This window comes from Giraffa tippelskirchi, chromosome 5 (assembly GCF_054371585.1).
Source record: "Giraffa tippelskirchi isolate mGirTip1 chromosome 5, T2T-mGirTip1v1.2.pri, whole genome shotgun sequence".
Taxonomy (NCBI): domain Eukaryota; kingdom Metazoa; phylum Chordata; class Mammalia; order Artiodactyla; family Giraffidae; genus Giraffa; species Giraffa tippelskirchi.
Window position 1 is genome coordinate 97,413,286 of NC_137279.1, and position 15,022 is coordinate 97,428,307.

Sequence of the window (15,022 nt, forward strand, 5' to 3'; positions counted from 1 at the left end):
CACAGGAACCATGTACCTTCTCTGATTTCCTTCACTTGTCTCCAGTTTGAACCGAAATATATGGATAAAAATATCCCAGTAAAGCTTAAGCTTTCTGAATTCCCTGGTGCTTGGTTCCTGCTCCTGGCAAGTGCTCAGATGGTTAAAATAAATAAGGGAATGGTTTGGGGACAGGGGGAAGGCAAAAGCTTAAAATCCTTGGGTCCTTTCCCTGTCTTGCTCAGACCCCTTTGACCTTTTCAGTCATCAAATGTCTGTCTATCCTACAGTGAATTCAGCTCTGTAAGGTTAATTTTTCACTCCAGCCAACCCTCTCCACCCCCCCAGCCCCCTGCAAAGAAATAGTAAACACATGAGGATTGCACTACCCTTTATTCCTAGATGGAAGATGTTTTGTCACATCCTGGAAGCTTGGTTCTCACTTAACAAGACTCCCAGCCCCTCACAGAGTAGGAATAAGCATGTTCAGGGAGGTTCACTGGGCAGGTGGCCAACATCCCTTTCAAGGGGATACACCATAAAGATGACATTGTCCCAGGGAGGAAGGGCTGGGTGGTCTGGTCTGACTACCTCAAAGCCCATGTAGTTGAAGGCGCGTAGCAGAGCACCTGTGAAAAGAGAACAAAATTAGACTACTCTGAGGCTCCATGCAACCATTCCCCTAGATTTGGCTTCTGTGTAATTTCACCAGTGCTCCTTCAGTCTAGCTTCTGAAATCTGTGTGCAGGGCCTTCCTGACAGTTCAGTTATGACTTGACTGAACAGAAATTAAGGTGCCTTAATTTCCTTGATGGGGAGAAGGGGATGAGGGTTGAATCCCTGAACTGCCTGAACATGCCCTTTAAAGTGAGGGGAGGAAGGTCTCCTATAAAGGGGAAATCACTGTCAGCTGCTTCAGCACAAAGGGCCAGGAAGGACAGAGCAGATTCCCCACCTCTGTCATTCCGGTTGTTTTGGAAGTTTACAAACACGGAATCCACATTGGTCTTCTCCTCCACATACTCCAGTGCTGCGGTCAAACTAGGGACCAGAAGGAAAATGGTTAATAGCACATTTCACAAACTCAAAATCGAGAAAGGTGCCTATTTGCAGCAGAAGATATTTTATTGCTCAGTGTTTCCTGACCCAAGGAGGTGAAAGTTCCAAACTAGTTTTGATGGATTTTTCTCTGAAGCTAAGGGTTTATACACTATGGCCTGATACCCCTGCCATCAAAGGGGCTTGGGGAAAGGAGCCACTCTATAAAGACAAACAGCTGGAGATCACTTCCTTTCAACTATTGATGGATTCCACCTTGTGATTCTGAATCAGTTTAGCAACCTCCTATGGGTTGTTATCCCTTAAATCCAGATCCTGGCTCAGCTCGCCGGCTGGTTCAGTAATTTGAATGTATCCAGCTCCTGAATAAGCCCTCACTGGCTAGCATTCCTGTTACCTGATTGTGACATCAGAGTGAAATCCCTACCTCTTCCCTTCACCTCCCCCTCCCCCCCAACCCAGACTCAGTCACCTTTCCCGGCTGCCTTGATCCAAGGCCCGATACGGGATGTCCAGGAAGAGCCTATGGTCACACAGAAGGCCGTGCCAGTGGGCAGAGGTCTGGGGGGTGAGGCGGAAGTGGAAGTCTAACCGCACTGGGTCCTTGTGAAGCAGGGGGTCAGTAGACAGCACCGTCAGGTTCCCAGCCTAGGAAAGGAGTAAAAATGAGAGTAACAGTCTCCTGTTTCTGTGCTCACCTAACCCTCAAATCAGATCTCAGGCCTGTTTGGGTGTATCTGTGGAAGCAAGGAGGGGGCTGATGGAGAGCCTAGGCGAAGTGGAGCCAGGCCTTACTCAATATCCCTTAGTCCTAGGACCTAACTCTGTCTTTATCATGGAGTTTTCCTTGACACAAAATGTGGAATCTGGAGTCAATACAGTATACTACCTGCTGACTTCACTCAGGGGTGCACTAACGGTTCAGAAACTGGTATTTACATCAAACAGCTTATTTAAACAAAGCTGTGCCATCTGTTTACTGTCTCACTAATAATACTCTTCTACTTTTTTCCATCATATATGTTTTCTCTAAATTCTGCCACTTCTTATCTAAGAATGTATAGCTCATACCTAGGCATGATGATACAAAGGCAAGTGCAGGAGTTCCAGATTCTAGACCCAAAACTTGGCATCTGAACAGCTTTATGTCCCAGAATACAGCTTTATGTCTTAATATAGTTTATCTTTGTTTTCAATTCCTCTTTTCCCATCCTGCTTTTCAACACCAGCCCTAGGACCCTGCCTTAAGTTCTCTGGACCAGAATCCTTGTATATAAGCAAGTCACTTTTACATAGGAGCTCACATGAGCTAGCTTTCTATGATTTATTTTCCAACTAGTTCATGTCCCTTTGCAAGATATCATATTACAGCAAGCAATGGGCTGCCATGTCCCAGCACCAGCTCCCAGTCCACTTACCGAATGTAATTCTTTAAGCTGGTCTTGATCACCCTGCTCGGTGCGTCTGCCCCCCTGAAGACCTACTAGGGACTCAGGAGCACTGAAGACAGCAACGGGGCCGGAGTGTCAAGTCCTCCTCTTCCTTATAAGTGGTGATGCTGATGAGGAAAAAGAGGCCCAAATTAGTTGATCTCTGAGTCTGAGATGAGGAGAGACTCTTACCTTCCAGGTACACCAGGCCAGGCTCTGGCACTGTCTTCTGTATCTTATGTGAACCAGCCTATCTATTTCCATTTCCCCAGGCCAGCCAGATAGAAAGGTTTACAAAGTCCCATGCCAGCCTTCCACCCTATTTTGCTATTATCTTTTGCCACTTAAGGAGTCCTTTCAAATTCTTTTACTTTTCTTTACAGTTTATATAAACAACTACAGGTAGAGATTAAAACAAGTACCTTCTACAGCAAGGCAGCATCTTCTCCCGGAGGGTGATCCGGTACTTGTAACAGTAAAGGTAATAGGCGTATGGTGACCAGAACGGGTAGAGGTAGTTCCGTGTTTTTCCCCTCTTGATATAAGAAAGGGAGTAGAAAGAGGGGCGTGACCTGTAACAAGGCAGTTTCTTAGTTCAGTGCCTCCCCGCGGCAAAGTGAGGTTCAGGGGCTGGTGGCAGGGGTTCAGGCCACTGGTGTCATTGTGACATGGTGAGCACTGTGACATGGACAAAGGGTCAGCCCTTCAGTCACTTCAGGACTCCTCTCTGCTGCTCCCTACCCCACCCTACCCCCTTAGGTAGCCCCCAAAGCTCTTGTTCAACTAGTATGGACTTCACGGCTGTACCAGAAATTAAGATACCTTTTGTTTCTGTATGGTTGGTAAACAGCCCGGCTGACCACTTGTGCTCACGGAATGTGGGCTCCCCTCTGGCATGTGCATGTGGCAAACACACACTTCAGCAACAGATTGGGGTCTGACACTGCAGGAGGCTTCTAAGGCCCTGATCCAGTATCTGACTTGATTGGTTGGTTCCCTGTTCCTGTCAGTTCAATATTTTTATTACCCCTACCTTTAATAACCCAATGGTTCTACATATTGTTGAACTTTCTCAGTGCCTTATGGGGTAGGAACTGCAAACTCAATGCCTCCAGGGGCCTGGACAGCTGGGGAAATTAGTGGAGCTGCTGGGTGGGGCTATAGCAAAATGAAAAGCTCACACACTCAAAAAAGAAGTGGGGGGGTGGCGTGGACACGCTCAGCTCCAAGTTTCCATGCAGGAATGCAGACCAGATCATATGATTTTCAACAGAAACTGGAAAGAGATTTTTGTGATAAGTTTCTCAAAAAGATTTTTTTTAAATCTGAGAAATTTTACTACTAACTCAAAAAATAAAAATTATTGATAAATCAACATTGTGTGCAAAATTTGGAGCTGGCGCCACCAGTCTGAGACCTCTGCACATTCTTCATTCATCCATTTAACAAATACTTATTGGGGGCCTACTGTGAGCTTGGGATACACCAGTAAACAAAGCAAATATCCCTGCCCCATGGAGCTTCTACCACTGAAAGAACAAACCTAAACACTAAACACAAGAAAACTGTTTCACGTGTTAGAATATGATACAGTAAAAAGAAGGATCAGGAGTGTGAAGGGGTTGGGGCAGTGGCAGTAATAAATAGGGTGATCTAAGGAAGTCTCATTGAAAAGGTGACATTTAAAGACTTGAAGGGGGTGAGGGAGTTAGGCCAAGCCAACATCTGAGGGTAACAGCTTCTGTGTAAAAGCAACAGCTAGTGCAAATCCCTAAGGAGAACGTGTCAAATGTTTTCAAGAAACAGGAGTCCACTCTGGGTTGACTACAAGCCCTGTGCTAAGTTGCTTCAGTCATGTCTGACCCTTTGCGACCCCATGGACCATAGTCTGCCAGCCTCCTGTCCATGGGATTCTCCAGGCAAGAATACTGGGGGTTGCCATTTCCTCCTCCAGGGGATCTTCCCAACCCAGGGGATTGAACTGGCATCTCTTATGTTTCCTGGACTGGCACACCAGTTCTTTACCACTAGTGCTACCTGGGAAGCCTTGTAAGCTATAGGGGGAGTAGAAGACGACAACAGCTAATGGGACCGGGTTATACAGGGCCTTGTAGACCATTGTATGGCCTTTTTGTTTGACTAAAGGGGAAGTCTTTGCAGGTTTTGGACAGATGAGACATGATCTGACATGTTTTTCATAAGATTCTGACTGGTGTATTGTAAATAAACTGGAGAGCTCTAAAGGATATTTGTTAGGAGACTATTGCAGTAATCCTGGAGAAAGATGGTATCTTATACTATGGTGGAGAGCTGGAGGTGATGGGATACGGTTGGACTCTGGAAATAGTATAAAGGTAGCACTCACAGGATTTCCTGAAGTAGGAGAGAAGGTGAGTCCAAGAACTGAAAGAATGGAGTTACAATCGACTGAGAGGAGAAAGGCTGCAGGTGAGGCAATATGGGGCAGAGGATAGAGATGGGTTTAGTTTGGAGCATGTTAACTTTGAATTGTCCACAGATGTATAAGGGGAAGGCAATTGCACCCCACTCCAGTACTCTTGCCTGGAAAATCCCATGGAAGGAGGAGCCTGGTAGGCTGCAGTCCATGGGGTCGCTAAGGGTCGGACACGACTGAGCGACTTCACTTTCACTTTTCACTTTCATGCATTGGAGAAGGAAATGGCAACCCACTCCAGTGTTCTTGCCTGGAGAATCCCAGGGATGGCGGAGCCTGGTGGGCTGCCGTCTATGGAGTCGCACAGAGTCGGACACAACTGAAGCGATTTAGCAGCAGCAGTATAAGGGGAAGATGAAGTAAGCAGCTGGATAGTCATGTGTGGAGTTGAGACGTCTAGCGTGAAGACAGAAATTTGAAGTCATTGGCATATGAGTAAAGATTGGCATTGAGAAGAGTAAAGATCCAAAGACTGAGTCCTGGGGGCAATCTAAGAGATGAAGAATAAAGGAGAAATCAGCAAAGGAGACTGAAGAAAATGAATGAAGCTCCCCGCTTGTTTCTGGGAGCACGTTGAGACCACAAGGAAAAAAATAAATCAGTGTCCTGGAAGCTACCTAAAGAAAGTGTAATTACGAGGGACTGCTGGCCAAAGGCTGTTTATAGGTCAAATAACATGACGCTTAGAGCATCTTTCCATAAATCTCTTCTGCCAAACAGGCCCTATTCATTCCATTTATATGGTTTACTCCCCAGTACTGAGACCCTCCACAGAGGGAACTGTCTCCCTCGTGATTTACACTTATTTGTTAGACTATTGCAGTAATCCTGAAGGAAGATAGTATCTTATTCCAGGGTAGGAGGACTAAATACTGTAGTGTAACGATTAAGAGACGATCCTGAGGTTGGCAGAGTTTTCCAGAGGATTCCATCCTTCCACCACTTTTAGACAGATTTGAAGTAAGGAAAAGGGAGAGCAGCACCCTCTCCTCTCAGCATCCAGCTATCACAGAACGTCAGAACTGGAAGCGACCTCAGAGAGCGACTGGAGATAAAAAAAAATAAAAGGCCTCCAATAATAAAGTGAAGCCGAGGGAGAGGGTGTCTTTCCCGGTGTCAGGGCACCTAACAGTCATTCTATTATCTGTCAATGGCCATGGGTGTCCCTCCCCCGAGAAGAAATTGGGAAAAGGGAGTGGCAGAAATGCTGAATCGTGGAGCTGTCATCCCAGCCAGATCTTTGGTCTCCAGACACCCCAATCGCAGCTCAATCCGTGCCAGGATTTCCTTGAAGCTCAGCGCGCACAGAGCCGCGCCGGCTCAGGCGCGCCGCGGGCAGCCCGTGGGGGCCTTTCCTGCCGCCTGCGCCTTGCAGATCTTCCTCTGCCCTCGAGAACATGGCGGTAGCCGGTTTCGCGGTCCCGCGGGGAATTCAGCTGCGGGTGTTCACTGAGCGGCTGCTGCGAGGAGGGTTCCGGGAGCTCCTCCGACCGCGACTTTTAGGGAGCACCCCCGGCTCGGAGCGCGACTTCAGCCTGTCTCACAGTCGGGTGAGGGCCGGGTCTGAGTTCTGGGGCTCCTTGCCTCCGGTGGAGCTAGTTATGGTCGAGGCTTGTTTTGAGGAGCGCGCTGAGACCGGGTGGGCCCCAAATCGGGGGTGGTGGGCTCTCCTTGAGGTGCCGGCGGCCAGTGGAGGAGGCTTTTCCTTGAAGACTCGCTCACCCTCGCTCCCCCGGCCGCCAGGGCACGGTCATTGTAGAGCGCTGGTGGAAGGTGCCGCTAGCTGGAGAAGGCCGGAAACCGCGCCTGCACCGGCGACACCGCGTCTACAAGCTCGTGGAAGATACGAAACACCGGCCCAAAGACAACCTGGAGCTCATTCTCACCCAGTCGGTGGACGGTAAGGCCCGGGGAGAGGTACTTCTCTTAGGCTGGTTCTGTTCGGCATCAACTTTCTTCTGCCCTTTGACTACTTTGGGGGAATGATCAGCTGTCTGTTTTGAGAAGAGTAAGCGGTAAAAAGTAATGTGATTGTGACATTGATTTCCTACATAGAAAATTAGAATATGAATGCAGCAGCATCTAATTTTATGTTCCAGTCTTGGAAGGCCTCATTTTGACTGTTTCCCTGTGCGTGGGCTTCCCAGGTGGCGCTAGTGGTAAGGAACCCGCCGCCAATGCAGGAGACTTAAAGAGACACGGGTTTGATACCTGGATTGGGAAGATCCCCTGGAGGACATGGCAACCCACTCCAGTATTCTCCCCATGGAGAGAGGAGCCTGGTGGGCTACAGTCCACATGGTCGCAAAGAGTTGGACAGGGCTGAAGCCACTTAGCACAGCATCGTTAACATTGTGTGGGGAGAAAGGCCTGACAGTAGGCACCACATACTGAAATCTCCGTGATGGGCCAATGCTTCACTTTGTACATGGAATATTGAGTTTCTCAACTGGGCCCTAAAGAAATGAATTATTAACCGTGTTGTTCCTTGTGAATACTAATATTTCTTCTGGGAGGAATAAGCACTGAGAGAGAGAAGAAAAGGTCTGTTTTTCTTTGATCATCTCGTCTTTAGGGACTGCTAGATAATTCTGATCCTGTGCCTCTGTTCAATGTTGGCAGAACTTGGAGTCCGAGGTGACCTGGTCTCAGTGAAAAAATCTGTGGGCCGTAATCGACTACTTCCTCAAGGACTGGCTGTGTATGCATCTCCTGAAAACAAGAAGCTGTTTGAAGAGGAGAAATTGGTGAGCCCAAAAAGAAAGCAAAGGGACTCGAGATATTAAAACCTGAACATTACTTCTAACAACTTCTTTCCCTTTGATATTTAATTTGAAAATGAGGTAGGGACTAGACGAACAGGAATTCAGAAGCCCAGACTATGGCCGGCATAGTAAGAATTTGTTGTTAGTTACTCTTTTCTTTTTCTCAATCTGTAACTTTCTTTTCTAGCTGAGACAAGAAGGAAAACTAGACAAAATCCAGACCAAGGCAGGTGAGGCGGTGAGTAGAAACATAGAAAATCTTTATTTATTGGTCACCTACAGAAGTCACCAACCTCTCCCTGAAAGGCTTCTTGATTTCCTTGAAGTCTCCTGATTTCAGGCACAAGGTAGGGGCAAGGGGAAGTATTGTGGCTACTGTAACTGATATTAATATTAAGATCTCTTAGGAGATCCTGACATGTTGGGTTAAGTGCTCTAGCTTATTGAGGGAGGCCCCAACCTGGGCACCAGGGGACCCATGGAAAAGTATGAGATGAGGACCCTGCCTTCAGGGGTGTTTACAGACAAGTTGGAGAGAACATAGACACAAGAGAAGGTGATACATAAACTCAAGACTATAAATTATGAGTGACATGGACTAAAATGGATTAGGGTGATTGAGGAGGGATTTTTTCAGATGGGATTGAATTAGGCCTTGTGGGATTAATAGACTTTGGATAGATCAGGAAGGTAGAAAAGGTATTAAGGGAGACAAAGTTTCAGTAGATAATTAAGGCATGTTTTAAAGGTTATACTTCCATTTATAGTTATTACAAAATATTGGCTATATTCCCCATGCTGTAGAGTACATCCTTGTAGCCTATCTTACACTCTATATCTCTGCATCTGTTTTTTTCTCATTATATTCACTGGTTTGTATTTTTTAGATTCCACATATATAAGTGATATCATACAGTATTTTTCTTTCTCTGACTTTATTTCACCTAGCATAATGCTCTCCAAGTCCATCCTTGTTGCCGCAAATGGCTGCATAGTATTCCATTGTGTTTGTGTGTGTGTATTTGCATATACCATATCTTTATCCATTCATCTGTTAATAGACACTTAGGTTGCGTACATAACGTGGCTATGAACATTTGGGTGTGTGTATCTTCTTGAATTAGTGTTTTGGGGGGTTTTGGATATATATACCCAGGAATGGAATTTCTGTATAATATGGTAGTTCTAATATTTTTAGTTTTTTGAGAAACCGCTATACTGTTTTCCACAGTAGCTGCACAAATTTAAATTCCCACCAACAGTGTACAAGGATTCCCTTTTCTCCACATCCTTGCCAACATTTGTTACTTATATTCTTTTGATGATCGCCACTATGTCAGTGAAGTGATAGCTCAGTTAAAGCATGTTTTAAAATAGAAAGTAGACCAGTCTAGTTAAAGTAGAGGACTTAAAGAGTATATTAGGAAATACATGACTGGAAGGTGGGGTGGGCATGATCTATAAAACATCTTTAATCCTCAGCTAATGAATTTATACTTCATTCTGTAAGCAAGGAGGAAGCATTAATGGTGTAGTGGTAGGATTGAAGGGCCAGAATATTGGGTTAAAACAGTCTATGAAAGTCTTCCCATCCTGAGATGAACAGTCGATGAGCCTAACTTTGACATGGCCTGTGTCTCCTTGCTTAGAAATAGCCAAGTATAGGCAGCATTCCCCTCCAGAGCATTGCTAAAACATCTTTCCATAATATCAGTCTTGACACAACAGCAATTTTTATCTTTCCTATTCATCATCTCACCTTTCTTGGCTATGAGGCAGGAATCGTGCTTTGCCTGAACTCTCAGACTTTATGCCTCTTGGCCTCTTGCTAACATGTTTCCTCTCCTTGATTCCAACTCTAACCTATCTTCTGTTTATAATTCCTCTCAGACAGTGAAATTTCTGAGGAGTTGTCACCTGGAGGTAGGAATGAAGAACAATGTCAGGTGGGAGCTAAACCCTGAAATAGTTGCCCGCCACTTTCTCAGAAATGTGAGTACTCCCAAACACCACTATACCCCTAAGAAGGAAGCTACCCCTGGGAAGAAGCAGCTATTCCAGGATTGATCCCTCTGTTAGGAAAGGATATGATCATCCAGTTGAAGTTAAGGAAAGCTTTTTTTTTTTTTTTGATTGATTTAAAACATGTTAATTTCTACTACACAGCAAAATGATTGTTTTATATATGTGTATCTTTTTTCATAGTCTATTATGGCTTGTCACAGGATATTGAATATAGTTCCCTGTTGTATACAGTAGGACCTCGCTGTTTATCCATCCTATATAGTCATAATATATAGTCTGCTAATCCCAGACTCTCAATCCATCCCTCCCCAATCTGGTAACCACAAGTCATTTCCCTCCCACAGCTGTGCAAGCCAGTCAAGAATGCTTTCCCTAAGTTGGACAGCTATATGTAAATCAATGCACCCTCCTCCTTGGCAGTCAGAAGTCTGTTCTCTACGTTTGTGAATCTGTTTGTTTCATAGATCATTTGTGTCATATTTTAGATTCCACGTATAAGTGATAGCATATGGTATTTGTCTTTCTGCCTTAGTTCACTTAGTATGGTAATCTCTAGGTCCATCCCTGTTATTGCAGATGGCATGATTTCATTCTTTTCTGTGGGTGAGCAGTATTCCATTGTATATATGTACCACAGTTTCTTTATCCATTCATGTGTTGACGGACATTTAGGTTGTTCCATGTCTTGACTGCGATGGGTCTTTGTTGCTTCACGCAGGCTTTCTCTAGTTGCAGCAAGCATGGGCTGCTCTTTGTTGTGGTGTGCAGGCTTCCCATTGTGGTGGCTTCTCTTGTTGCACAGCATGGGCTCTAGGTGTGGGGGCTTCAGTAGCTGTGGCACAGGAGCTGAGTTGGTCTGGTCTGCAACATGTGGGATCTTCCCAGACCAGGGATAAAACCCCTGTCCCCTGCATTGGCAGGTGATTTCTTAACCACTGGACCGCCAGGGAAGTCCCACATGTATCTTTTTGAATTATAGTTTTGTCCAGATAGAAACCCAGGATTGGGCTTCCCTGGTGGATCAGACAGTAACCCAGGAATGGGCTTCCCTGGTGGATCAGACAGTAAAGAATTCACCTGCAATGCAGGAGACCTGGGTTTGAACCCAGGTATATGAGTTGCAAAGATCCCCTGGAGGAGGGCATGGCAACCCACTCCAGTATTCTTGCCTGGAGAATCCCCATGGACAGAGGAGCCTGGTGGACTGCAGTTCCTGGGGTCACAAAGAGTCCAGCACAACTGAGTCACTAAGTGCATACCTAGGAGTGGTATTGCTGGATCATATGGCAACTCTAGTTTTATTTTTTTGAGGAAGCTCCATACTGTTTCCCATACTGGCTGCACCAGTTTACATTCTCACCAGTAGTGTAAGAGGATTCCCTTTTCTCCACACCCTCTCCAGCGTTTGTTATCTGTAGACTTTTTGTTTTACTTTTGGATACACTGGCCTTCATTGCTTCATGTGGGCTTTTCCCAGTTGTGGAGAGTTGGGGCTACTCTATACTTGCAGTACATGGGCTTATTGCAGTGACTTCTCTTATTGCGGAGCATGGGCTTCAGTGGTTGTGGTGTGTGGACTCTGTAGTTGCAGGTTGCGAGCTCAGTTGCCCCTCGGCATGTGAGATCTTCTCGGACCAGGGCATTAAACCCATGTCCCCTGCATTGGCAGGTGAATTCTTTACCACTGGACTACCCAGGAGGTCTATGTAGACTTTCTAATGATGGCTATTCTGACCGGTGGGAGATGGTACCTCATTTACTTTTGATTTGCATCTCTCTAATCATTATCAGTGATGAGCATCTTTTCATGTGTCTGTTGGCCATTGTATGTCTTCTTTGGAGAAATGTCTGTTTAGGTCATCTGCCCATTTTCTGATTAAGGTGGCTTTTTTTTCCTTTCAGTTTTTATTTATGTTTAGCTGCACTTGGTCTTCATTGCTGTGCACAGGCTTTTTCCAGTTTCAGTGAACAGGAGCTACTCTCTCGTTGCAGTGCACAGGCTTCTCACTGTGGTGGCCTCTGTTTCAGAGCATGGGCTCTGGGGTGCATGGGCTTAGTTGCCCCCCAGCATGTGAAATCTTCAGGGACTCAACTCACGTCCCCTGCATTGGCAGACAAGATTCTTAACCACTGGACCACCAGGGAAGTCCAGTTGGGTTGGTTTTTTTGTTGTTGAGTTGTATGTGAATTGTTAGTATATTTTGGAAATTAAGCCTTTGTCAGTGGCATCATTTGCAAAAATTTTCTCCCAGTCTGTAGGTTGTCTTTCTGTTTTATGATTTCCTTTGCTGTGCAAAAGCTTGTAAGTCTGGTTAGGTCTCATTGTTTACTTTTGCTTGTATTTCTGTGGCCTTGGGAGACTAATCTAGGAAATCATTGGCACAATGTCTGTCAGAATGTTTTCCTTTTGTTCTCTTCCAGTTTCGTGGTGTTACGTCTTGTGTTTAAGTCTTTACACCATTTTGAGTTTAATTTTGTGTATGGTGTGAGGGTGTGTTCTAACTTCATTAATTTACATGTGGCTGTCTATCTTAGGGAAAGTGTTCTTGATTGGTTTGCAGGGGTGTGGGAGGGAAATGACTAAGGATGGTCACATAGAAATTGAAAACTGATTGGAGAAGATGGGAACATTTATTTTCTCTAGATAGGAAAAGCTGAGGAATTGTCACACTGGAGAATTTTTACTTTTTTGGATGAAGTGATTTTGATCTCAAACCCTGTTTCTGTTTGTGAATCCACCTCCCTGAGAAATCAGGACTGAGTTTCTCTGCCACTCTTTATGGAGGTTTGTGCCTTTCCGTGGGATCAGCCAGGATAAACTCCCCAGTTTTACTCATCCCTGTACAGGGAAGTCTAGAATCCTCTTGAGATTGCCCAGAGTGGCAGCCATGTAAATAGCTCCTTTTGGCTGTGATTTTTTGCAGCTTGGCGTTGTGGTTGCCCCACATGCATTAAAGTTGCCCAAAGAGCCCATCACCCAGAGGGGTGAGTACTGGTGCGAGGTGACGGTGAGTGTTTCACATATGGTCTCCTTTTCCTGACTGGGTAGAAAGCTGGGATTCGGTGGTGGTAGCCTTATTTGCCCAACTGATCTAAGCATTCCTATTGTTCTGTGTGCAGGTAAATGGACTTGACACTGTGAGGGTACCTATGTCCGTGGTGAACTTTGAGAGGCCTAAAACCAAAAGATATAAGTACTGGTTAGCCCAGCAAGCTGCCAAGGGAATGGCCTCCACCAGCTTGCAGAAGATCTGAACCTGTTCTCCCGCGAAAGCAGCGAAGCAGAATCAGAGGAATGGTGGCGCAAAGATGGACCAGCACTGTGATACTGCTCCTAGCTCTAACCAGATACGGAATTTGAGAGAGCATATGGGGGCAGCAACAGCAGATCAGACTGTATGTATGTGTTGAATTGTCCATATTTGCCATCTTCAACAGTTACCACGTTTGGCCTTATTGGGGAGGCCTACTCCAGAAGTACAGGCTGTGGTTTTGATAAGCTAAATATTAATAGACCAAAAGAGTCTAGATCCTATTTAGCCTCTTCCCTCATTGGAATTCATTGCACTAAATGGTAGAGCTAGCTAGCTTATCTCATCATCCAAACTGAACCTTGTATCTAAGAAAAAATAAAAAGGTTGTGTTCTTTTCTGACTTGAGTAGACTGGGGACAGGACTTCCAAGTGGAATGTCCTCTTGGAAAGCCCCTGGGGTTTGCTGCTAAAGGGGAAAAAGAAAACATTTTTGGCTACAGCCCACAGTTGCTATGGACAAATTACTCAACAAGCTGATATGCCTATGGTCTTAAAACTTACTAAGTATACTAATAAAGTCCCCAATGCAAATAAGCACAATGGATTCTACTTTTCTAAGGAGATCTGAATAAGGCCTAAGGACAGTTGTTGGAGAAAATAAAGCTGGGATGAAGGAAGTTTAAAAAGGGAACTCTTTGAAATTTTGAAAAAGAAAATACCTTGGTTTTCAGACAAAGGTTAAGATGTGGGGTTAGTTCATAGGTTATTATGGATTGGGAGATGAGGCAAGTAGATAGTTCTACATAAGTGCAAGGTTCATTCCTGGAAGAAAGACCAACTCTTGTTAAGTGGATTGTGCTGGAGTCACTCAAATGTGGGATTTTTAGGAAGGATCAAGATGAAACCATTGACTCTGCTACCCTTACCAGAAGCTCAGAGAAATTGATTTATCCTGTTTGAGCTCACCTGCCTTGCCAAGCCAATTAACTACTTTCATCCACATGTAGCCATCCTTGCTAATGAGAGTTCTTTCATCAGTGGTTGCAGCACTTTTATCTGTATCCAACCTCACACTTTCCAGAATTCCATAACTCAGGTCAATCACTAGTATTCTTTGAAATTTGCTGTTCCACTGTCAAATTTGCCATCAATCCCTGCTGTCCTTGAAATGGAAAGGTCACAACACCACATCATTCCACACCACCACCATCACTATGTTGAAGCTCTCTGAAATTGAGCAACAGACAACATTCCACACAGCTAATCTCAAAAAGTGTTTAAATACTTGTCATAAGGTGAGTTCTTGGCAAAACCATGATGTGGGTGAGGTTTACTCGGGTGGGGGGGGTCCTCTAGATTAACACCTGTTGGGGAATGAAGGAAGCAAGATTAGGTAGAGACAGAAGTTGAGCTGATGCAGTTTCAGCAAAGGTCTTAGTCCCACGGGAAGCTGAAGCTAGGAATGGCTCTACAGAGATGTGTACCACATTGAGGCAAGTGGCCAGACCTATAGAACCCAACACTGACCAGGAGAGGGTCTTGAGTGAGGTGACTGATTTCAGGGACAAGCAGTTCCCAGGGGGAACATGGATGAGAGCTGTATGCATTCTCAGCAGCCTGGGAAGTAAGTGACTCAGTGCTGAAGGCAGGAGTCTGGGCAACACATCACAGTGTCCACTACAGTCCACTTATTGTTCTCTTCAGACCCATTTGCTTCATAAGTCCTAAAATGATCCTTCAGGTTCTGGGAAAACAAGAGGAAGATCTGGGACAGACTATAGCCCCTGCTGCTGTAGCTTAAGTCTACAACTGATACCTATTTCCTCTTCGCCTACCCATTCTAGATTCTCCCCCACATCCCCTCAGTTTATACTTCTGTTGGCCCAAATGGGTTACCTTCTCAGGTCATGACTACACTTGTCCATTTATAATAAAAATTAGGCAAGAGAGAAGCAAGAGTGGATGACTTAGGTGCCAAATATACACTCCCTTGTCCCCATTGTGTAATAGCAGCCCTACCTCCTGATGGTTAAATCAGTTACTCCTGCCAGGTTA

The 15,022-nt window shown here is 45.2% G+C and overlaps 2 protein-coding genes across 4 annotated transcripts; one reads left to right on the forward strand and one right to left on the reverse strand.

The window, feature by feature from the left end:
• Window positions 1–353: 353 nt before the first annotated feature.
• Window positions 354–6,677, reverse strand: OAZ3 (ornithine decarboxylase antizyme 3). Its single transcript, XM_081490876.1, is given in 6 exon segments — window positions 354–608; window positions 935–1,020; window positions 1,511–1,686; window positions 2,457–2,531; window positions 2,533–2,596; window positions 6,646–6,677. Coding segments are annotated over 6 exon segments (576 nt in total). The 3' UTR covers window positions 354–465.
• Window positions 6,290–13,561, forward strand: MRPL9 (mitochondrial ribosomal protein L9). Of its 3 annotated transcripts, none has more exons than XM_081490869.1 (7): window positions 6,290–6,473; window positions 6,667–6,823; window positions 7,546–7,670; window positions 7,876–7,926; window positions 9,579–9,680; window positions 12,638–12,721; window positions 12,834–13,561. In XM_081490869.1, the coding sequence occupies exons 1-7, from the start codon at window positions 6,321–6,323 to the stop codon at window positions 12,966–12,968; spliced, it is 807 nt and encodes a 268-aa protein (XP_081346995.1). In that variant the 5' UTR covers window positions 6,290–6,320; the 3' UTR covers window positions 12,969–13,561. The 3 variants fall into 3 exon arrangements, with proteins under 3 accessions (XP_081346995.1, XP_081346997.1, XP_081346996.1); XM_081490871.1 differs by having other exon boundaries at window positions 12,638–12,698; XM_081490870.1 differs by lacking the exon at window positions 9,579–9,680.
• Window positions 13,562–15,022: the final 1,461 nt, after the last annotated feature.